Consider the following 24,947-nt stretch of genomic DNA (forward strand, 5'->3'; position numbering starts at 1 on the left):
TGGCTTTAAAAAGTGCCATATGAGACACTGTGTTTCCAGCGTATTACAATAACAATGTCTATCTATTTGTGTAATGGGATAAGGGCCCTTGCAAATTGTTCTGCTGCATAATTGCATATTTTATGTAGATAATTGAAACTGAGACAATTAAAAACATAGTAATAAACCGTTGTTTCTTCCACCCTCCCCCCCAAAAGCCTGTCTTCTAAAGTCTATACGTGCACAAATCTTAACTGTTAAAATTCTCAGCTGATCCTTTTTGAAGATTTTAAAAAAACGTAAAAGTCTCAGAGTTCACTGTTCTGATCAGTTGACTATTGAAGAATGACTGTCACAGGTCTCCTGATAATTAGCTTCTAATAATTTGGTATAGTTGATGATTCTGTAAATTTAACTTGAAATGGTAATTGATTTTATGCTTACTTCTAAGTTTAGCGTTTATCTGACTTGAATTATTCTATTAGGCAGGTGGCCACATGCTGGTTTTACTTCCACCTCATCCTCCACTTTCATAGATTCCAAGATTAGAAGGAACCATTATGATCATCCATTCTGACCTCCTATGGCCTGTTTCACAAAACTTGCCCCAAATAATTCCTAGAGCAGATCTTCTAGAAAAATATCCAATCTTGATTTTAAAAATGTCAGGGATGGAGAATCCACCACAACTATTGATAAATTGTTCCCGTGGTTACTCTCGCTGTTCAGTATTTATGCCTTATTTCGAGTCTGAATTTGTATCTAGCTTCAACTTCCAGCCATTAGATCATGTTATACCTTTCTCTAGTAGATGGAAGGACCCTTAATTAAATATTGGTTCCCCATGTAGCTACTAATAGACTGTAATCAAGTCACCCCTTAACCTTCTCTATATTAAGCTAAATAGGTAGACTCAAGGAGCTAAATCACTATAAGGTATGTTTTCTAATCTTTTAATCGTTCTCCTGGCTCTTCTCTGAACCCTCTCCAGTTTATCAACATCCTTCTTGAATTGTGAGCACCAGAACTGAACGCAGTATTCCAGCAGCAGTCACACCAGTGCCAAATACAGAAGTAAAATAACCTCTCAACTCCAACTCGAGATTCCCCCGTTTATGCATCCCAGGATTGCATTAGCTCTTTTGGCCACAGCATCATAGTAGGAGCTCATGTTCAGCTGATTATCCACCACAACCCCCAAATCTTTTTCAGTTATTGCATCCCAGGATAGAGTCCCTCATCCTGTGAGTATGGCCTACATTCTTTGTTCCTAGATGTGTACTTTTACATTTAGTCATGTTGAAAATGCATGTTGTTTACCTGTCTTCGTTATTTACCACTCCCCCAATTATTTCATCTGCGAACTTTATCAGTGATTATTTTTTGTTTTGTTCCAGTTTGATTAAAAATGTTAACTAGCATAGGGTCAAGAACCAATCCTTGCAGGACCCCACTGCAAACACACCCACTCAATGACAATCCCCTATTTACAATCACATTTTGAGAACTATCAGCTGACTTTTAGTTTAATGTGTGCCATGTTAATTTTATATCCTAGTTTTTTAATCAAAATATTGTGCAGTAGCAAGTCAGTAACCTTACAGAAGCCTAAGTACATTACATCAACACTTTTATCAACCAAATTTGTCATCTCATAAAAAAAAAGATATCAAGTTAGTTTGACAGGATCAATTTTCCATAAACTTTCCTCCTCCTCCATTTGCTTGTATTTGGTCACCTAGTATAGTAAATTGTAATCCAGACTGTAAAATCTTTGGTACAGAAACTATCCTTTTGATAAGTGTTTGTACAGTTCTAGCACATTGGAGCCCTGACTGCAATAATATTTATGCAAATAAATAATGTCCCCAGTTCTGTCAGTAGTTTCCAAACCTATCCAGAAGGAGAATGGCATATTTAGCAAGAACTTCTGGCCCAGATTATGGGCGTTGTTATTTCCAGTGTTAGCCATGTTTGTTTGGGCTTCCAGTGGCTCGTCTCAATTGTTCTGTGCATTTGCTGGCTTCTCTATAAATGCTCTTCTAGCCTGTTCTCTAACCACGAAATACAGGTCATATGTTTAGGCTCCTTAAAATGATCGCACTCACTTTTCCAAGGAATTCTACTGAGAAGTGAATAGATATCAAAACATATTTTTATAACATTCCAGGTAAATAAAGTCTAATGCTGCAGTGGGAATATTCTTCCAGCCAGGGTTGTTGGTCAGCAGCACGCTTCAGAGTAGATGCTGATGCAACTGGAGAATCTGTTGATGCACTTGTATGTACCTGAAGTGACCTGTGCCGTTGCTCACTCAGAATGTATACAGACCACGTTTGTAGCACTTTAGATCACCACCATCATAGGAGATTCCAGGCTGTTTCCAAATGCAAAGAATGTTCTCATTTGCAAGCACTAGGATTTGTGCAACTACGTTTATTCATTCACTTTCTATTTTATTTCATTTTTTTGAGAATGAATAGCTTTTATATGACAGTATAAACCAACTTTAATTTTTGAAAAAAATTCATTTAGTATATCCCTAAACCTAATATGTTAGCATTCTTACATAGTTTAATAATTAATAATTTAGAGCAAAACATTTCTCGAATAAATTCTATTCAACCCTTAATATAATTTTATTTAGTAAGTCCCCTCTCCTATGCCACCCAGTCAATCTACTACACGAGCACTTTAATTACTGTTTATCAAAGTTGTATTTAAAAACATGAAATACATTAACAGTACAGAAGTTATTGTGTAACTTGAAACTCATTTAAAATATGCTTCTGTTAAAAAGCAAATTTGCTTTTGTTCTTTGCAAAGGATTTCAGAAAGTGCATACCAAATTCAGCCTTCAAAATACCCAGGAGCTGGAGATTCAAGTAGGCTACAGCTGTCTTCACCCCCGGTATTCAAAAATAACTAATGAGATGCAAAGTCTACAGCTGGTGGCAAGCACCATAAACCGTGAGCCAAGGGCTTCTTTACGTTCGATCCTCCCTTTCCCCTGTGAGATCCTAAAGGAGACAGAATATTAACAAAGCCAGCAGGCTTTCTCATTCCATGCTATTGCTCATTTGCAGCTATAATTGGGAGTTAAGGTTGCGTACTGTATACTGAAACTCGTATATGAAGGATTATATTTGCTCACTGCAGTATGTTTATAGAAAGGAAACATCCAACAACTTTCACTGCTGTATTCCAGCAAAAACACAAATGAACATAAACACCGATATTTAAAAAGTCGATATTTTACTGTTGTATCAGATACTGAGATTATTATCATAGTAACTCAGTCTCAGGGTTAAATATGTGGGTATGCATTTAACTGACACAGATTTTGAATGCAAACATGCAATGGTTATGCTCCTTTCTTAGTTTGTCAGTGTGGTGGATAAAGCACTTTGACCAAAGTTAACACCATTGAGAGCACTTGTGTAGAATTGTCTGGTTAGTGGTTTTGCTTGGCCTTTTAATGTTTTTCAAACTTTTTTTTTGTATCCTTTTTGTTCAGAAGTGAGACAGGTGAGGTGGAAAATACCCTTCATGAAAGGTTATAAAACATGGTGATTAGACATGAAAACAGATTGATTTTGAGCCATCCTTGTCTTTGGATAAAGAAGTATTTAGGCAGTTTTTGAAGTGCATCTTGAATACACCGGTGGACAAGGAAATGTTGCAATCTATTGAATTCATGTTCATGCATCTTTTTTTTTTTTTTTTTTTTTAAAGTGTATTTACTTGGTGGCCCAGAATAGCTTCAGAGCAGCTTCTCCAGTTTATCTTGTTGATGTGTGCTGTGTTTATGTATCAGAAGCAAAAATTCTTGGGGGGTACAAAGTAACTGCACATGAGCAATAGCTGAATTTCCATGGATATCAGTTGGTTGAAGAGGACCTTCTGAGTCTTCCAGTTCATGTGTTACAAGAAATATGTAGTAGTCTACTACAAAGTCCGCATTGTCTGAACTCTATTCTAGCCTAATGATCTTCCATAGTCTTGTTAACCTGGCTGCTAGAAAGATGTCAACCTAACATTTCCTTTCTTAATGTCATTATTTCCAATAGTACTTCAGTAATTTGTGGTTTTAGTTATCTTTCATCCCCTCATCTGTTCTTACTGCAGTATTAAAATACAATCATGAAAACATTTCTATTTAACTTTTAAAACAACTTTTTCTACAAAAAGAACAATCTTGCAGTGTTTCCTCTTATGAATTCTACAGTGAGGAAGAAGAAGAATCTAAGTTAGTCTCAGGCATATGTAAAATTTCCATTGTGGTCAATTTCTACTTCCATTCTAAAGCTCTCAAAATGGGGATTATAAGTGGTATCACTGGCAATTACTACCTATAGTATTGGTAAAGTATCTTAACTATTAGACACCTGGATGAAAACTACTCTAAGCAGGATCTCCAATAGGCAACCCCACTCTTGAGAACTTTTAAAAATATCCTTAGTTACTATTGACCAGTTGATAGACTCATCTCTTTTGTTCAGACTTTTGCTAGTCCTTTGGATTGTTGCTGAAGTCAGGCTTCATTGTAACTATAAAATTAGATACATCTTTGCCATTTAAATCAACCCAGTCATTTGCCTCATTATTACAGGTGTCTAGTTAGTGATTATTTACACACTATTTTTGAAAAGTAGGGAACAAGTGACTCTGTTTTAGCTGCTAGGTTTTTAAGGGGATTTGAGACTTCCACTTTCCAGGGTGGTAACAATTATGCATGTTCTATGCTAAACTGCACAGCATTCTTTGATCGTGAATCTTTGCTGCCTCTCTTTTCATAGACTCATAGACTTTAAGGTCAGAAGGGACCATTATGATCATCTGGTCTGACCCCCTGCATGCTGCAGGCCACAAGACCCTTCCCTGGACTCTGCCGTTAAAGTCCCCAATCCTGTGTTTTAGTGACTTCAATCGGCAGAGACCCTCCTGCTAGCGATCCCTGCCCCATGCTGCGGAGGAAGGCGAAAAACCTCCAGAGGCTCAGCCAATCTACCCTGGAGGAAAATTCCTTCCCGACCCCAAATATGGCGATCAGTAAGACCCCGAGCATGTAGGCAAGAGTCTCTAGCCTGACCCTTGTTGGCCATTATGCTATTTACGTACCATTGCTTGGTTTTCCTTGGCTACTATGTTTTACCATTAAACCATTCCCTCCATAAACTTATCTAACTTAATCTTAAAACCAGACAGGTCCGTCGCCCCCACTGTTTCCCTCGGAAGGCCGTTCCAATATTTCACCCTTCTGACGGTCAGAAACCACAGCATGAGCAGTGGCTTCAAATTGTCTTACTTTTCTGGTCAGGTAAAGCCACATGAGCGTCACCTTTTGTGGATGAAATTTGGACATAAAAGCAGATAACTAATAACAAACAATACCACGTATTTATGAACAGTGTGGGGATGTGCCTAGCTTTAGGCTGCTCCAAGACACCCCATGCAACCCCTCAGTGTTTAAGTCCAACTCCAACAGTTTAGGTTCTTCTAGGCTAATCTTCTAGGCCACTCTGACTTGCTGACTAGTTACCTTGATAGCTAAGTCCATAGTTTTCAAAAACTTTGTTTTGGATAATGCTTGCTTTGACTGCAGTAGATTTCTGAGGTAAGAGAAGCAGTGTCTCCTGAGATGGTTATAAAAAATATCAGTGTACTTCTATAAGAATTTTGTATCTTCTTTACATTGCCAATAGTGTGGATTGTTGTTTTAATGCAAATGATTCGAATCCTTGTCCCAGTTCTGATCTGCCTTATTATATGGCATTAACGATATATGACGATATATATAAAACCAGTTTGTCATACAGAATGTTGCAACATCACTTAACAGTGAGACAATATGGGCTATAATTTCTGCTCCCAGTGGATCTGTGCACATAGTTAATTAGTTTCCAGTTTGATGATTCCTATTTGGATTAGGGAGCGCAGATTTCCCATTAAGTTTGTGAGCAGTGATGCTGACCTCCTAAATGGTTTTAATTTGTGTAGCAAATGAATATTAAGAACTGACTAAAACCAGACAAGGGCTTAACTTAGAGACTTAAATGTGCAACCAAAATATTTAAACAAATAACACTTATTTTTTCTAACTTCATTTTAAAATTGCTATTGAAGATTTTTGTAAACCCAGTTCAACTCATCTCTTCATCCTGTCAGCTCATCCAGTTTCTCTGCTTAATACATTAGTCATCACTGAAGGTATGTCTACACTTAAACTGTTGCCGCTATAGCACTTGAGTGTAGACACTACCTATGCCAATGGGAGGGGTTTTCTCATTGGCATAGATAATCTGTCTCCCTCAGAGGTGGTAGCTACGTCAGTGGAAAAATTCTTCCATCGACATAGCACAGTCTACACCAGGGGTTAGGTTGGTTTAACCACATATCTCGGGGAGGTGGATTTTTCACATCCCAGAGACATAGCTATGCTGATGGAAGTTCCCAGTGTAGACCAGCCCTAAAATGCCACGGTTAGAGTATTTTTAATTTCATTATGTAAATGAGCAGCGTGAATTTATTTGAGAGAAACTCCTTCAGTTGCAGATGTATTTTGATATTCACTTCTTTTCTGAAGGATACCAGACTGCCTTAATAATTAATGTTCAACCTACCATCATCAATATTCCCAAGCACATTTTAACCCCAGACTAGATTTTCTTCTTCTAAAAACTTCATTCTATTCTTTATCCAACCTTTTAATTATTTTTTTGAATGATTGCTGTAAAATTTTCATAACTAAATTTCTATTTACCCACTAAAAAGTTGAGTTGTTTTATTTTGTGAATGCTCATCTCGTGCCACCCAATAAAATGATAGTTAACTGGAAATTCTTAACTAGCTGTGTTGGATCCTGTTTTATCAGACAAGTCTTGCTTATTAGCTGTACGTTGGCAGTTGAATAAGCTGCCATGGTCCTGTGAAGTTGAAATTTCAAAAGTGGAGCTAGTTTTAGCTCCTTTCTACCTGCAGTGGAGAATTCTAGATTTAAAAATCCAATATGCAGTTGAGTTCTGGGTATGGTGGTATGCCACCAACTTCTGTGTAGAGAAAGATGAATGCCACAGAATTTTCAGTCTTAAATTAGTACTTCTGTCTCTTGAGTTCCTGTGGCATTTGTTGCAAATAAAGGATGAAGGAACAGAACTGGTTCTGATGGGTTGAGAAATGCTCACCAGAGTTGTGACCATCGTACGCTGCTTGTTATTTCCAGCTTGAATTGTGACTTTGCCTTGCATTCCACAAAAATGAATGGTATAGAGAAGACCTGCTGGGAGCTCCTACTTTGCCCTATCTTATAATAAAGATCAAGGGGAAATCCAGTAAAATTTAAAACAGGAAAAAGTTTTTTTCTGCAACATGTAATTAACCAAAACAACAAGGAGTCTGGTGACACCTTAAAGACTAACAGATTTATTTGGGCATAAGCTTTCGTGGGTAAAAACCTCACTTCTTCAGATGCATCGAGTGTAATTAACCAGTGGCACTCACTGCCAGAAGAGATCACTGAGGTTAAGAATTTATGGTTGAAAGAAAGGATTAGGTACTTATATGGCACCTTTGCAGTTTCATTAGACAGGTTTGTTTTGTTTTTTTTAAGTGATATAAACTCTTGTGGGGTAAATCAACCACTGACTGTTGTTTAGAGTTATTCCATGATTGTCCACAATGGAATTTTTGGTAACATTTCCTGAAGCATCCAGTACTGGCCACTCCGAGACAGGATACTGGGCTAGTTGGGCTCTTGTGTTAGTCTGTTCTGGCAGTTCCTGTTAGTAAGATCACTTTGTATAAACAACTCTGTGTGTTTGTATTATAAGATCCTGAGTGCTATATTATGTTTGTGCCAAATACAATAGATCATGCTCTTGACTACTGGGACCTGATCTAGCAACAGAGAAAATGGACTTTTCTAAACTATGTACTTTCTGCAATTGACCCGTATTTGGTTGTCTTAAACTTTTTTTCCAGGAAGGAGGAAAGGAAGGTGTTCTAAGTTAGAATTAAGTGACTTGTTTGATTCAGTTACTTTGTCTCTGCCTAGGGATTGATCACACTTCATTTTTAATCTTAAGGGATGCAGTAAAAGGTGACAGATTAATTTCACTTTTCATCTTCAAAACACTCTGCAAACATGATTCCCTGCAACAGCCTCTGAGGCAGGCTTCGGGAAATACCAGTAACTTCTTTGTGGTAGTTCTCTCTTCTCACTCCACAAATTTTATCCTGATAAGCATCAGTCCTATCCCCTCAATCTTTTAAAAAATTATATAAACCAAGCTTCATTTACCTTGTCATAGTTATATCTCCTGTCTCTCTCTACCTTTCTTGTCTTGGGGTTTTTTAACAGTCTGCCACTTCTGTATCTAATTGTTTTGAACGTAGGATAAAAATTTAATGAAGTATTAAAAAAAATTATTTTTAGCAATGTTAAGTTAGCATTTAAATGTGAATGTTATTCAAGACTGAATAGTTACAAAAGAAATTAAATTAAACAAAACAATCACATAGCAACTATAAAAGGGAAAAAGTCATTAAGTGGATTTATGCAACATAGGCAGCCTGCCAAGTCTTAAAGCATCTTGCTTTTCATTATTATCTACTTCATCTGTATCTTTGTGGTCATTGCCTTCAAATTCATCAGTAGCTCAGTCTTCCTTTTCAACCATCTTGCTTTTTCATTATCTTTTTCTGAATCAGCTTCAACTGCTTCATCTATATCCTTGTCATCTTCAAATTCATCATTATCTCCTTCTTCCTCTTCATCTGATGAATATTGAGTCAACTCTTCATCTGTCATTTTCTTCTCTAATTTTAAATTATGATGCATGGTCACCAGTGTCCCAACAGTAGAGGTCTTCAATCTGTTTCTGATTTTTGACTGGATGACTCCCCAAACTGACTGTTTTCATTCCCCACATGCAGTAGTATATGGAAGTGTTAAAATAATTTTTGCCCCCATAGCTAGAATGCAAGGATGCAACCCTTTCCACTATGCTGAATGAGCAAGCTGTTTAGGTTAAACTGCTGGGCTTGCATTCCACATTGTTTTACAACTTGGTGGGATACTTGTTGCTTTATAACTTGCTACTTCCATGAGAATAGTTTGTTCATTTGTACAGTCTTTAAAAATTGTAACAGCCACTTTGCAGTCAGAAGCTGTATCAAATTCATCGTCAGAAAGGTCTTGGCCCTGGAAGCATGGATCAAGATTATGTCCAGGAGTGATCTCTTGTTTTTTCCATGATGCTATTTTATTATCTTTTTCTTCAGCATTTTTAAGTGAACTGTGTTTAGTGTTCTCATAAATGTTCCTTAATGTTCAGGAACTCATTCTTGGCACCAGACAATGTAGAACTATAATTTTCCATATTCAGGATGGACTGAGCTATGGTTTCAAGCAATTAAATGAATTTACAATTTTGCATCCAAAAGACAGTCTTCAAGAATGTCTGCTGACTTGGGGGTAACACCCAGCCATCCCTTCTTCAGGAGCAGCTGATTGAAGAGACTTCTTGCATATTTGAAGATTTTAGACATTTAATAGATACCCATTGAGTATGACAAGGCTTCCTCAGCGTAGATAAAATACTAAATGATGCAGAAAAATGGCTGCTAGTATTTTTTTGTTTGTTTTTGAAAACCTTGAAAATGCTCTTCATTTTTGACACATGATGAGAAAGTTGTCTGGTCTTAATAACCAATGAAAAGCGGCATCGCATCCAGAATACAGACAACGTGGCTACTCATTTATCAACAAAGCCCAAGTGTCTTTCATATTAGCCTTGTTGGTCAGAAGTTAACAACTTTCCCTGGATCCAGTTGTTAATAGTTTTAAACAGGTCAGCAATGTATTGGGCGGTGTGGTGATAACGTAGTCCAGTGCAAAACTGAGAAAACAATGGTTGTGAAGTTTTTTTTACTGTCAAGTTGATGTTATCATTGTGAATATTGCTCCGTCCATCAGACACTAGACACGTGAGAACGCCAACTGTTACACTACACATCTGCTTTGGCACTTAGACTTCCTACAAGCCATTTTCTACATGATACTTTAAATTAGGCACAATTTATGAAAAAAATCTAGTATATAAGGAATTTTGACTACATGAAATGTGTTGCTGTTATAAATTCATCTAGCAAATGTACAGTCAAGCTTGTTTTTCTGGTCATGGGACATTCTATCCAAAAATCTCTCAAAACCAATTTGATGAACATCTGAAGATGTTCCAGGAGTAGGAGTTCTCAATGCTGAAGCAGATGGAGTAGCAAAATCTTATTAGAAGATTAAGAAATTGAATTAGTTTCACTTTCATTGTCACTCCTATCACAGCCTTCATTTAAAGAATCCAGGCTTCATGATGATGTTGAGGACGAAAGAGAATGCATAAAAGCAAACAAATTTTGATGCCAACCAGTTTTCATTTTTTGCTGTTTGACAGTAGCTGGACATGTCACAAGAATTCAACAAGTGTTTCTCCATTCTGTCATACACAGACGAACAGAACTTGCACTTAGCTTTATTAGTTTTTCCATGTTCATATCTAGTAACAAAAATTTCCATACAAATGATTTTGGCTTCCCCAACTCTGTATAATTTGTCACTGTTAAGGACTCACTACTTTTGGAATGCTGTTTAGATTAGGAAGTATCTCTTGTATTAAAATCAACCAGTAGCCATTCAGTTCTGTTTCTAACTGCTGCTGTTTCAAAAGATTCCAATCAATCAAAATGTTTTTAGGCATATGGCCCCTCCCTCCCAGGATGCTTAAATTCCTGGATCATATGGAGAGTGTAGGGGTCAGTTGGCCTCTCCTCGTTGCAGCAACCACAATGGAACTGTAAGCAGCGGCAGGAGGAGGAACAGAGCAGGAAGGGAGGGTCTGTACAGAGATGTGATATGTCACTCCTCCTTGGCTGAAAATATGAATATTTCTATGCTAGGTGTGGTTTGGAGGGATAATTGTGAAGGGGTTTTCTGTTGAGAGGAGAGAAATGGGGGTTTATTTTACATGGGCATTTAGTGTGGGCTGACTGTTTTGCTCCGGTGACGGAGGTCTGGAGGGTTTATATCTATGATACTTTTGTTTAAGGGACAGTGTTAATAGCTGTGCATCTTTTTCCCTTTTGTGTTGGGGGAACAGGTTTAATGACTGAGCCCTCCTCCATTCCCATCTGAGTTAATTTTTATGTAGGTCTTGTCAGTTTAGGCTTGTAAGCTTTTTGGGGCAGGGATCATGTCTTTTTAACTTGTATTATGTATTTTGTGAACTTTCTTGATGGCCTGGTATACAAACAAAGATATAGATACATACCGTGTTTGTTCTAAAAGATTTCAGCCAATCAAGATGCTCAATTTTCTATTCACCATTTTACCAACAGGTGGTATTAGCATGTAGTAAAGTGAGTGACCAAGACATTTAAGTAGGCTTGTTAACAAAAGGCATTATGATGCGATCAAAAAAGCAGGCTGCCACCTGTCTAAGGACATTCTTGATGGAATATTTGACTTTAGTCAAATAATAGGCATTCAGTTGACTGGCTTGCCAAGTCTATTTGAAGGTAAATTAGGCTTGGTCCACACTGGGGCGGGGGATTGATGTAGGAAACGCAACTTCAGCTACGAGAATAGCGTAGCTGAAGTCGACGTTTCCTAGATCGAACTAAGTTTACTTACTGCGGGTCCACACGGCTTTCTCCTCTCGGCGAGCAGGAGTTCCGCAGTCGACGGGGGAGTGCTTCTGAGATCGATTTATCGCGTCCAGATGAGACGCGATAAATCGATCCCAGAAGATCGATCTCTACCCGCCAAATCAGTAGTAGTAGTAGTAGTAATGTGGACCTAGCCTTAGATTTGCATTGCAAGATTGCTACTAAGTCTCATGGAGTCTTGTGCTCTTCTTGCTTCCCTGCCCTCACTTTCAGTATGCATCTGGAAGGTTTTTCCTCTCTCAAAATGTATCCTCGATAGTTGGCCTTGAGTAGCTTTCCTGTAATCGGCATCCAAAATTATGCCCAGCACTCCAGGAGTGCTTGTATCCTCCCACTCTGCATGGACCTAATGGTCTCTTCAGACTTATTTTCTCCAGCTATTACTTCAACTCGGTATTTTTTCCTTTCTTGCTATCAGCCATTTTGTTGGTGATAGCGTCTATCCCTATGGTTTCACTCCTAAGTCCTAACTTCCTAATCAATCTCTTGCTCAGATACTACAAAAATTAAGGCTATAGAAATGCTTAAAGTAAATTATAGCTTGTAAACATTTAGCACCTTTGGTCTTGTTTAGCCTAATTTTAGTTGCTTGGCATTTTTCTATATTGTGTAAATTGGTGGGAAAATGTTCTGTACTCTTGCTTAAAGTGAACTGTTCAAAGCAGTTTACAATCTGAGGGTAGTATAAATGGCTTTGCAGTGGATATCTGTCCCTTCCCTCTCAAATATTATAAACCTACTTCTGCCGTAATGTCTACAAAAAATCAGCCAATGTGTGATTACTAGGTTGAGGGAGTGTTGTGGAAATTTGATAGTTATGTAATAATTACAACTCAAAACAGTGCATGTATAGATGTGTGTACTTTGTAAACTCTGTGGACCCAGGATAGTGTCTACCTTTGATTTTGTACGAAATGAGTTATAGCTATAAGAGGTTCTTTTAACTACATTGGAAGCAAGAGAGCGACAAAGGAAAGTGTTGGACCACTACTTATCGGAGATGTGGCGCTAATTACTGAGGACATTAAAAAAGCTGAGGTGTTCAACGCCTATTTTTCTACAGTCTTCACTAAAAAAGTTAATGGCAACGAGATACTCCTTACAATTAATATTAAGAACAAAGGGGACGGAATGCAAGCCAAAATAACGAAAGAACAGGTTAAAGAACATTTAGATAAATAAGATGTATTCAAGTCAGCAGGGCCTGATGAAATTCATCCTAGGGTGCATAAGGAACTAGCGGATGCAATCTTAGAACTGTTAGCAATTATCTTTGAGAAGTAATGAAGGACAAGTGAGGTCCCAGAAGACTGGAGGAGGGCAAACATTGTTCCCCTTTTTAAAGACAGACAGACACTAAGAGGACCTGGGGAATTAGACTAGCCAGATGAACGTCCGAAGGATACTGGCTCAAATTATTAAATCTGTTTGTAAACATCTAGAGGATAATAGGATTATAAAGAATAGCTAGCGTGGATTTGTCAAGAACAAATCAATCTAATTTTCTTCGTTGACTGGGTATTGGCCTATTGGATAACTAACACCCCCCACCTCCCCCCATTTACATTCATTCTTATGGGAAAATTGGATTTGCATAACATTGTTTGGCTTAAGGTTGCATTTTTCAAAAAGATAACTAGGACGTTAAGTGAGGAGTTACTGTATGGTAAGGGCTGTTTTTAGATCAATTGTTCTCCATGTCTACTGAAGGTAGTACAAGAAGTAATAAGCTTAATCTGCTGGAAGGGAGGTTTAGGTTAGGTATTTTAAAACAAAACAAAAAAAACCCCTTTCTAACTCTCAGGGTAGTTAAGCTCTGGAACAGGCTTCCAAGGAGATTGTCAAACCTGTTTTTAAAAAACTTCCAATGACAAGGATTCCACAAACACCTGTCGGGGATGGGTTAGGTTTACTTGGTCCTGTCACAGTGCAGGGACTGGACTTGATGACCTCTTGCGATCCCTTCTATCCCCATTTGGCTCAGTAATTTTGCTGCTTTGCACTGGTGGTGGTGGTGGTGGTGGTCTCAGGTTTCCCTCTGACTGTCTAGCTTTTTTTCTCTTTTCAGGACTATAAAGCTGATGAGGACCCAGTATTGTTTCAGTCGGTGAAGACCAAGAGAGGACCTTTGGGGCCTAACTGGAAGGTATTCTGAGCTGACCTTACTGCCTTACAAAGTCTTGATCAGCAGAAAGTAAACATTTGACAGCTCTTGAGGGCCTTGAAGAGTTGGTGGTGGCTTTAGTTACTACTGAGATGGCCGGAATATACTTTAGTTTCTTTTCCTTTTCAAATCCAGTTAAACTAAGTCAGTGCATTTGTTATGTTAGTGAACAAAATATACCCAGTCTGCGCTATAACAAAAATACTATACTCATGTTAAAAATAGACACCGTGATTTAACCTTTTGGGATCATAAGGTTAATTACGAAATTGTTATATTGAAAAAAGTACTAATATCTTTGTTATAAACACACTGCTGAATTTCGTACTACAATGAATTCCATGTGAATCATTTGTCCTAAAGACACTGTCCGTGGTTTGCCATTTGAAGTAGTTTTAGACTGCAAGAAGCTATAATTGGGAGTAACTTGGTGTTTTTAAATTTGAAGAATCCCTGGTTACATCTGATGAGTAGCTAACTTAATTTTCTCAAAAGAGATAAGAACAAGTTCTTACCTTGTATGACCCTTGTTTAATTGTATTTGGAGGGGTGCTATTGGGAGGCTGATTTATCTGGATGTCATATTTTTATAAATACAACATTTACTACACAAGTTGCTATTCAGAAAAATATGCTGGTTCACTGAGTTTCCCTTGTTCTGCAGCAAAATATTAGAAACGTGTAGAAATATTAGGGACTGTGTGTGGATTCCTTGAGGCAAATTTTCTATACTGGCTGATTAAAGAATCCAACATGCCTCCCAGAGTTTTTGTCTTGGTACCTGACCATCTTTACTGCTACAAAACCTTCCATCACTCAGCTTCCCTCAGCATTGCATGCCCCATTGTCCTTCCTCCTGATCCTTCGTTGTTGTGTATCTCATTTTACATTGGAAGGTTCTGTAGTCTGGGACCTTGCCACCTTTCATGATTGCTAAGCACTCTGCATCCTGTTATACTATTTAGGGCTATTGCGCACTTTAAAAAAGTGAACCGCGCAATTTAAAAAAATAGAATACCATTTATTTAAATATTTTTGGGTGTTTTCTAAATTTTCAATTGTATTGATTTCAATTATAATACAGAATAGAAAGGGTACAATGCTCACTTTATCATGATCGTTGTAGAATTACATACCAAAAAACCTGCATTCAAAAATAAAACAATGATCTGGAGAAAGGGGTAAATAGTGAGGTGGCAAAGTTTGCAGATGATACTAAACTGCTCAAAATTGTTAAGACCAAAGCAGACAGTTTTGTGAGGTCTTTTTGAAGTTCTTCACAAAGTGATTGGGCAACAAAATGGCAAATGAAATTTAATGTGGATAAATGTAAAGTAATGCACATTGGAAAAAATAACCCCAGCTGTACATACAATATGATAGGGGCTAATTTAGCTACAAGAAGTCAGGAAAGAGATCTTGGAGTCATCGTGGATAGTTCTTTGAAGACGTCCACGCAGTGTGCAGCCGCAGTCAAAAAAGCAAACAGGATGTTAGGAATAATTTAAAAAGGGATAGAGAATAAGGCGGAGAATATCTTATTGCCCTTATATAAATCCATGGTACACCCACATCTTGAATACTGCGTACAGATGTGGTATCCTCATCTCAAAAAAGATATACTGGCATTAGAAAAGCTTCAGAGAAGGGCAACTAAAATATTAGGGGTTTGGAACAGGTCCCATATGAGGAGAGATTAAAGAGGCTAGGACTTTTTAGCTTGGAAAAGAGGAAACTAAGGGGGGATATGATAAAGGTGTATAAAAGCATGAGTGGTGTGGAGAAAGTGAATAAGGAAAAGTTATTTACTTGTTCCCATAATATAAGAACTAGGGGCCACCAAATGAAATTAATGGGCAGCAGATTTAAAACAAATAAAAGGAAGTTCTTCTTCACACAGCACACAGTCAACCTGTGGAACTCCTTTCCTGAGAAGGTTGTGAAGGCTGGGACTATTAACAGGGTTTAAAAAAGAACTAGATAAATTCATGGAGGTTAAGTCCATTAATGGCTATTAGCCAAGATGGGTAAGGAATGATGTCCCTAGCCTCTGTTTGTCAGAGGGTGGAGATGGATGGCAGGAGAGAGATCACTTGATCATTACCTGTTAGGTTCACTCCCTCTGGGACACCTGGCATTGGTCACTGTTGGTAGACAGGATACTGGGCTGGATGGACCTTTGGTCTGACCCAGTATGGCCATTCTTATGTTCTTAATGTAAAACTTTAGAGCCTACAAGTCCACTCAGTTGTATTCCTTGTTCAGCCAATTGCTCAGACAAACAAGATTGTTTACATTTGCAGGAGATAATGCTACCTTCTTCTTGTTCACAATGTCACCTGAAAGTGAGAACAGGTGTTCTCATGGCACTGTTGCAGCTGGCGTTGCCAGGTATTTACATGCCAAATGCATTAAAGATTCATATGTCCTTTCATGCTTCAACCACCATTCTAGAGGGCATGCGTCCATGCTAATGACGGGTTTTGCTCGATAAGCATTCAAAGCAGTGCAGACCGACGCATGTTCATTTTCATCATCTGAGTCAGATGCCACCGGTAGAAGGTTGATTTTCTTTTTTGGTGGTTTGGGTTCTGAAGTTTCCGCATTGGAGTGTTGCTCTTTTAAGACTGCTAAAAGCATGCGTCACACATCATCCTTCTCAGATTTTGGAAGGCACTTTCGATTCTTAAACCTTGGGTCGAGTGCTGTAGTTATTTTAGAAATCTCACATTGGTACCTTCTTTGCGTTTTGTCAAGTCTGCAGTGAAAGTGTTCTTAAAATGAACAACATGTTCTGAGTCATCATTCGAGACTACTATAACATGAAATATATGGCAGAATGTGGGTAAAATAGAGCCGGAGACATACAGTTCTTCTCCCAAGGAATTCAGTCACCAATTTAATTAATGCATTATTTTTTAATGAGCGTCATCAACGTAGAAGCATGTCCTCTGGAATAGTGACCAAAGCATGAAGGGGCATATGAATGTTTAGCATACCTGGCACATAAATACCTTGCAATGCTGGCTACGAAAGTCCCGTGCAAACACTTATTCTCACTTTCAGGTGACATTGGAATTAAGAAGTGGGCAGCATTATCTTCCATAAATGTAAACCAACTTGTTTGTCTCAGCGATTGACTGAACGAGAAGTAGGACTGAGTGGACTTGTAGGCTCTAAAATTTTGCATTGTTTCATTTTTGAGTACAGTTATGTAACAAAAAAAATCTACATTTGTAAGTTGCACTTTCATGATAGAGATTGCACTACAGTACTTGTATGAGGTGAATTGAAAAATACTGTTTCTTTTGTTAATCATTTTTACAGTACAGATATTTGTAATCAAAAATAATATGAAGTGAGCAGCGTACACTTTGTATTCTGTGTTGTAATTGAAATCAATATATTTGAAAAAATAAAAACATCCAAAAATATTTAATTTCAATTGGTATCATATTATTTAACAATGCGATTAAAACTGTGATTAATTGCAATTAATTTTTCGAGTTAATTGCATGAGTTAATTGCGATTAATTTACAGCCCTAATATTATGTCATTAACCGACTCTTAACTCCTTTGTTGTCCAAAGAAACTTAACTCTGTTCACTTTTATTCCTTGGACTAACAGGAGCTGAGTAGGAAGAATTTATAAAAATAAGAGGGAAGTGGCCAGTAGGGAAGGAAAAAGTAAGGTGCTGGTAAATGAAAATAAAGAAAGTAACAGTTGAACGAAAGCAAAGCCCAACCTATCTTTGCGTGGCTGGTACTCTAACTCCTAGTGCACTGGACCCCTGCAGCAGTAGGGCTGCTTATGCTGGTGTTTAATTTATGAGTTTAGATGAGCGATCATATACCTTGGTAGGAGTGCGTTTGGGTTCTTGAACTCTTTGGTTCTGATACATATACACACTTATCCTTTGGAATACGTGTCTATCACATTTTTCATTATTTAGGAAACAACCTATTAAGTGTCCTGTGTGCATAGTGATGAGAGAGTGATTTAAACAGTAACTTGACTCACCTTTTTGCTTCAAGGCAAAGCCTTCAGGCCTGTGTCTCTCAGTAGTCATGGCTACAAATACCATAGTGGTGGTTTTAAATGCATTAAAAGCTGCTTGTTCACGTTTAGTTTAAAAAAAAAAAATCATGCCTGGGTTGATTGAGTTTTAGCTTTTCTCTTAGTTTTATGTTGGGAAAGGGTTGTTTTGTAAAGAGAAATATTAAGTTCTTTGAAACCTCGGTTTACATGAGTGGTCACCTTTCTGTGTAGACAGACAGGCGTAATTTATTGACATTATTTTGGTGCATAACATGATAGGTGGTCATCAAGTATCACAGTGACTCCCATGTCTCATTCTTGAGATACAGACCTGCCTTGGAAATCTTCTCACAGGAGCGGAGACCCATAATTCAGCTCCTTCTGCATTGTATCGTCAGCAAAGTGCTTTACAGTGTTGTCTTTTTTGCCTTCTGAAGCATCAGGTTGTGGCTGCCTTACTTGTAGTGGTTTTCTGGACTTGATGGACCAGTTATCTGATCTAGCATGGGTAGCTTCCTATCTTTCTCAGAATGGTTGCTCATCTCAGAAACTGAGGTCAAGACCTCTGAGATTAAAATTTGACATTTGGGGGTAGTTTACATCCCCTGAAGCAGCCCTAGAATAGAAGGATAAAAATATACTTCAGCTAGAGGCTGAGTGCAAAAGTTGAACCAGTGTGGGTATGGCTTTATGGTAGAGTTATCTTAAGTTTTCAGGTGTTTTGAGACTTGTGTTCTGTGATGTTGCATGTCCTGGGTGGGAGTAAGTTCAAATGACAGTGGTTTAAATGAGGTGAGATTTGGGGTGAAACATTGATATGATTTTATATGCTAAGGTCTGTATATGGTCTGATGAATTGGCCTCAGCTGAATGAATGTTTCTTGTAGAAATGTATTGCATAATTATCCCAAGATTTCATTTTAAAAAGTTTCCTGTCTTTGGTTGCAAATAATCAGAATCTGAAATGAGTGTACTTGAGTCTGCAGACAGCATAAAGTAATAGCTCTTAGCGTTATGAACTGCCCCAAGTTTTAAGTGTAAACCAGGCCTTAAAAAGCTCAAAGGCACAGTAAGGCTAAGTTGCTCACTTAATAGGAGTTGGTGGCAGTCTGTGGCTTTATATCCTGTTTTCCAGCATGGTGAAAGAGTGGATCCCCTGACAGTCAGGCTGTGCAGACCCTGCAAAGCTGCCGTGTATTTGTCTCAATGTTGTAGTAGCAGCTTATTGGCTCAGTAATGAGTGCTTGTACAGGGGACTCCATGGGAGAGGGATTTCAGCAGTTGATGCTCTGTACACTGGTTTGTGGGATTAAAATATTGACACTGGCTGCTTGCTGTTCCCAGGAGGAAAGATATGGTGACTTCAAAACATCAAGCTAGCATTCTAGTGTAACTTGGCAGCAAGGGCTTTCCACTGCCATGAATCATGGACGTGGATAGGTGTTCACAGCCAATTAGCGATTTGGATTTGCACAGAAGGATTAGGTGCGTCACCCAAAATTAACTGATTTTGCATCTTAATTTCTCTGTAGCCTCAGTAGAATCAAGGGATTAAGATGCCTTTTAGTAAATCAACAATGTACAAAGAAAGTAACTTCTTTGCCTTCAGGTCAAGGAAGAAAAACAGTGTTGGTGGATGCATTTTCCATTCAGGGAGGAAATTGGTGGAACCAGCTACCAGAGAAGAGTAGATTGGGCCTATGGGCTGACTGATTTTTTTTCTGAGCGTGCGGCAAGGCCTCTTTGCAAAAGTTCCCCATAACAAGTGTTTATATTCGGGTGACCAGATGTCCTGATTTCGATAGGGACAGTCCCGATTTTTGGACCTTTTTCTTATATAGGCTCCTATTACCCCCCGCCCACCCTCTCCCGATTTTTCACATTTGCTGTCTGGTCACCCTAGTTTATATTAACCCTGCTTAACCAGGTTCTAGGAAGTGGACAAAGAGTAGAATCCTCTTGTAGGTCAGCGTGCAGATCTAAGCATCCTGTTCAGCAGTCAGATTCTACAGTGATGGGCACTATAGAAAAACCAAAGTGGAAACAATCCTTTGTGTGCGCCTTCCAGTACTCTGTAGTGTTCCGTGTCCTAGTGAAACTCAGCGAGAGGTGGAAACATTATAATTTCTGATGTACCGCTGTTAGTTTGGAGCAATATCTCCTACCCCCCTTTCCTCAAAGAATGCTCATAGCCCACCTTTTACTATAGAGTTATCTGGACGTTTGATTTAATTGTATTTACTAGTCCAACTACATCTCAGCTGTTTTCAAACAAGAGTGCACAGTGTTCAGTATTACTGATGACATTAAAAAGAATCCCACTCTTCTCTCATAATAATGATCAAAGGCAGAGTAGTTCTGATGCCCATATCCCTGCATTAATCATTCCTGCAGCAGGCTTTGGCTTTGCCCTCTAAGACAGTTTGGATTTATCAAGCTTCTTAGAAATGATGAAATATTCATTGAAATAAAAAATATATATATTTTGATGTAATGGTCTCTCTGTTTGCAGATGTTTTCATGAACTTAATTTAAATATCTTGTGAAAAACATGAAATGAAATGTTGTGAATTGATATTTGGCTTCCTGTTGAACATTAAATGATTAATTAATCCTACCTTTGAAGTCAGGAGCATCAAGGGAGTAAGGATTTATTCAGTGCTTGCTCTAGAGATTTTGCTTTAAGTTCTTTTTTATCTGTAGATTGTTTAAAACATCAAGCAAAAATGGCTTTCTCATCAAGAAGCCACTAGTTTGAATGTTAGAACTATTTCTTTGGAGGTGACGTGTGTTTTATTTGTAAAGTGTTACCACAGTATCTGCCTAGCATTTTGATCAGCTAGTCATGGTGCATTTGTGCAACAAAAATAACTGAACACTGGGCCACAACACACTTGCAGTAATCATGTTATAACATGGCCCGTGCAGGCAAGAAGAAACCACCTTGAAGAATTATTTCTAGACAAATGCACCACGAAACCAATGGTATACCAGTGATACATAGATGATATTTTCATCCTCTTGACAGACAACCTAACCTCCCTCATAGATTTCCACCACAACTTTAACCACCACCATCCATCCATTAAACTCTAGTCTAGAATACTACCATATTAACATCAACTTCCTGGACACCACAGGACACCATTATTTGATTATGCTAAACAATGTATTCCCCCCTATATTTAGCTGTGACACTTTGAGGCCACATCTATAGGTACAGTGCTGCAGCCTAGCAGTTGTACCGAGACAGCTGTGCCGCTGCAGCACCTCTGGTGAAGACACTCTGTGCCGACAGAGATCTCCCAACTGCAAAGAGGATGGATCTAGACTGTTCTCAGGGGTGGCAGATGACAGAACAAGGAGTAATGGTTTCAAGTTGCAGTGGAGGTGGTTTAGGTTGGATATTAGGAAAAACTTTTTCACTAGGTGGGTGGTGAAGCACTGGAATGGGTTACCTAGGGAGGTGGTGGAATCTCCTTCCTTAAAGGTTTTTAAGGTCAGGCTTGACAAAGCCCTGGCTGGGATGATTTAGTTGGGGTTGGTCCTGCTTTGAGCAGGGGGTTGGACTAGATGACCTCTTGAGGTCCCTTCCAACCCTGATATTCTATGATAATAAAACCACCTCGTGAGCGGCAGAAGCTATGTCGGCAGGAGAAGCTCCCCAACTAACTAGCGCTGAGCGCATGAGCTCTTACAATGGTGTAGCTTACATCACTCAGGGATGGTTTTTTCACACACCTGAGTGATGAGAGTTATGCCAACATAGGCTGTAGTGTAGACAGAGCCTAAGTACCTTCCCCAGAACTGAAAAAGAGCTCTTTGTTGCTCAAAAGCTTGTGTCTCTCACCAGCAGTAGTTGGTCCAATAAAAGATATTGTCTCATCCACTTGTCTCTCTTTTAAAAAAAAAAAAAAAAAAAACTGATTTAAAATAGGTTCCTTATCACGGTTATCTAGGTATACACCAGAGTTGCAACAATTCTGTTATGGGGTTATCACATGTTTTTCTGTCTTCAAAATGGTGACCCATGTTATAATTTGCATCAGATTCCATCCCTTCTAATACATAGGGCCTGGTTTACTGAGCTTCAATGAATATTAAGGAATCTCTTGTATAATCCAAGTTTTTCTATTGCATACAAAAATACATTCAAATAATGTGACTTAGGTTGCAAAGTCAAGCACTTGGAAGTTAAGTAATGCCAGATTTACAGTTGCCTACACAGCCTTAATTCTTGTCCCTTATTCATTCAATCTGTGCTTGTTGAGGCTGTGGTACTGTGGAAAAATAGTATGTGATCATGTAATTTAAAGTTATATCCTAATGCATGCACACAAAAGGGTTAGTTCTGTAATAGACCTGTACCCCTTGAGCTACAGAGCTAACTATACTAGCAGACAGCAAGAGAAGGCTGTTATCCCAGAGTGGAGATGGACTGTTACCACATATACTGGTCTCTAAGGTTAGGGCACCTGACCTGGCTGATCTTTCTTCCTCCCTTGCTGAGGAGGTGGGGGCTTCCTGCCCCGTGTGGTGCTGTGGGGGATTGGTGGGGGGAATGACTTGCTTGAGCCATATGCTACATCTAAGGGTTGTGAGGTGGGGGGAAAAAAGAGGGTCTGACTGACCATCCTTGGTCCATAGCCTCAGGGTCCTTCCAGACTCCGTGTTGCTCCTGGACTTCCAAATTGCCTCAATATGCTTAACAGCCTTGCACCTGGAGCTGACAGACCATGCCCTTCCTTTTGCTTATCCACAGCTTTGTAATGTCTCAGCTATGCTTGTTTGCCATTTAAATTCTTGGTGGTGTTCGAAGTGCGGGTCTCTATACAAAGCCTCATGTTGACCAGTGTCATTTCTGAGAGTTAGTACACTCTAGATGTGGGGCAGATGGTGGCATATCGGAATCTCATGCATTCCCTTATACAGCCTGAATGTTTAGCAGTGACCTACTCAGATGGAATTTTTCCTATTCTGATCAAAGTAACTGAAACACTTCACATTGATCAAATTGGGAGAAATAAACCTCTCACCCTCCATCTGCATTCTTGTCCCCAATGGTTTCTCTGTACTTCTGCCTTCTGTAACAGAAAACTCCAGTATTTCCATCTCATTACATCATTCTGAGTCTTACAATATTTGGTTTATTTCTTAAAGCTTCAGCTTCTAAAAAGTAAGCCTCTAGCCCTCGTGGTTGCATAGAACCTTGAAAACATGATGCCTAAAGGCTAAAAAATCAGAAGGCAAATAAAAACCCAACATTTATTATTTCTTAAAATTTCATTATTTTAAGCCAAACTCATGATTTTTGAGTGCTGGGGGTTGGCTGCTGAAACTGTCCTCTTTTTTCCTCTCTCTTAGTGGTACCTGGGTTGAAGATTTGTGCAGTTTCAGCACATAAAGCAAACATTGCATTTTAAATCTTCTGTTTGTAAACAGAACATGAGTCAATTCTGGATACACTTATTTCCACTTACTACTGATAACCAGAGCTCTGTAGTGAGAAATTAGTGTAGTAAATAAATGCACATAATTCAGCTCTAGTGTGTCCTATATTTTTAAATGTCTAGAAAATGTTCAGCAGAAAACCTTTTACTGTCTGCATGAATAATGAACTGTCATATATTAAAAAGAATGTTAGTTTCAAAAATTAATTTTACTCTCAACTGGAATTCCACCTTTAATAAGTCCTTCTGATGTATTTGCCATAGATATAAGAAATGAGAACTTGTCGTCTTCATATACTGACTGCTTCCTATTCTAGCCAAACACACAGCTTTTTGTTTAGTTAAGTTATGTAGCCCAAATATACATTACTTTCCCTTAGGCCTCTTCTGCATACCATGGAGTAACTTAATATGCATTGTTAAATTAAAAACATGGTTTAGCCTCTTGGATTACATTTAAACCTAGACATACAAAATCTAAAGAATCCAACAAAAATAAAACGTACGTTAAATAATCTGGAGGCACTTTGCAGCTGCTTAGTAGTAAGGAATATCACAATAAAATCAGTTTGTGCTACTCACATTTTCCAGGATTATTCTGATTTAATAGTTCTTCTGGCTTGCTAATAGTGTTTCAGTGAAATATCTTCAAAGACCTTCGTATTAAAGATGCCTCCACTAATTGTGTTTTTCATGTGATTGTTTCAGAGGGTCCCTAATTCGCATCATGTAAACTAAAAAGTAATTCTTAGTGCAGTGTATTTATATGTTGGATTTAAGAATTGGCAGGAAGTGCTTCCAAACTTAATAAATTGTAAGTGAAAAAGACTATAAATTATTTTGAGATTAAGGTGTTTGTAAATGTTGCAGTAATCATATGTAGATGAAAAACATTCCTATCAAACAATCTACATATTAGTCGATTTTAAAAATAGACAGGCATATATAGTCAGATGAAGGAGGACCTAGGAAAAATACTTGCCAAAACTAAAATTGCTTAATTTCCCCTGGAAATAATTTTGAATATTTTTTTTTGTTTTTGTCAAGAAATAGAATTTTTATATTTGCATTTTTAATAGCAGATTTTAATTTTAACATGGAAGGGAATGACAAAATGGATGCTAGTATTCTTAATAATTTGCCTAAAATAGATGTGCTCTAGCATGAAGTTATCACAAATGCTCACAAGGTTCAAGTACAATTAGAGGGATTTTTGGAAGCAGAATAAATACTGTTAGTTGAACAAGTTGCTGTCACTTGTTGAATTGCCCTTATACTCTGGATGTCCAGAAAACAAAGCAAACCTAATGTAAGTACAAATAAACTGATTTAAACGTGCATTATTATCTGTCCTAATTAGGATGGCTAATTTCAAACCGAACGTACAATTTCAGTTGAAAATGTATTAACTGAAGTATTTGTTTCTTCTCTAAGAAAATAAACTTGGCATGCTGTGACTTCAGGTGTGTAAGAATAATGGACTTCATAAAAGTGCACCTGTAACTCAGGTTCTATTAACAGACTAAGGCATTTAGGCCAAAATATCACTTGTCTTAAAACTGGCATGGGGTGATGAATATCTTCCAAATTCTA

The 24,947-nt window shown here is 38.2% G+C and overlaps 1 protein-coding gene across 2 annotated transcripts in view; it reads left to right on the forward strand.

The window, feature by feature from the left end:
• The window catches only part of PITPNB (phosphatidylinositol transfer protein beta), an 81,279-nt gene that overhangs the window by 34,148 nt on the left and 22,184 nt on the right, over positions 1–24,947 (forward strand). For both annotated transcript variants that reach the window (XM_034790985.1, XM_034790984.1), the window contains exon 6: positions 13,769–13,846. In XM_034790985.1, coding sequence (XP_034646876.1) covers positions 13,769–13,846 — 78 coding nt within the window. The remainder of the gene's footprint in view (positions 1–13,768; positions 13,847–24,947) is intronic.

Source organism: Trachemys scripta, chromosome 15, assembly GCF_013100865.1.
Source record: "Trachemys scripta elegans isolate TJP31775 chromosome 15, CAS_Tse_1.0, whole genome shotgun sequence".
Lineage (NCBI taxonomy): Eukaryota > Metazoa > Chordata > Testudines > Emydidae > Trachemys > Trachemys scripta.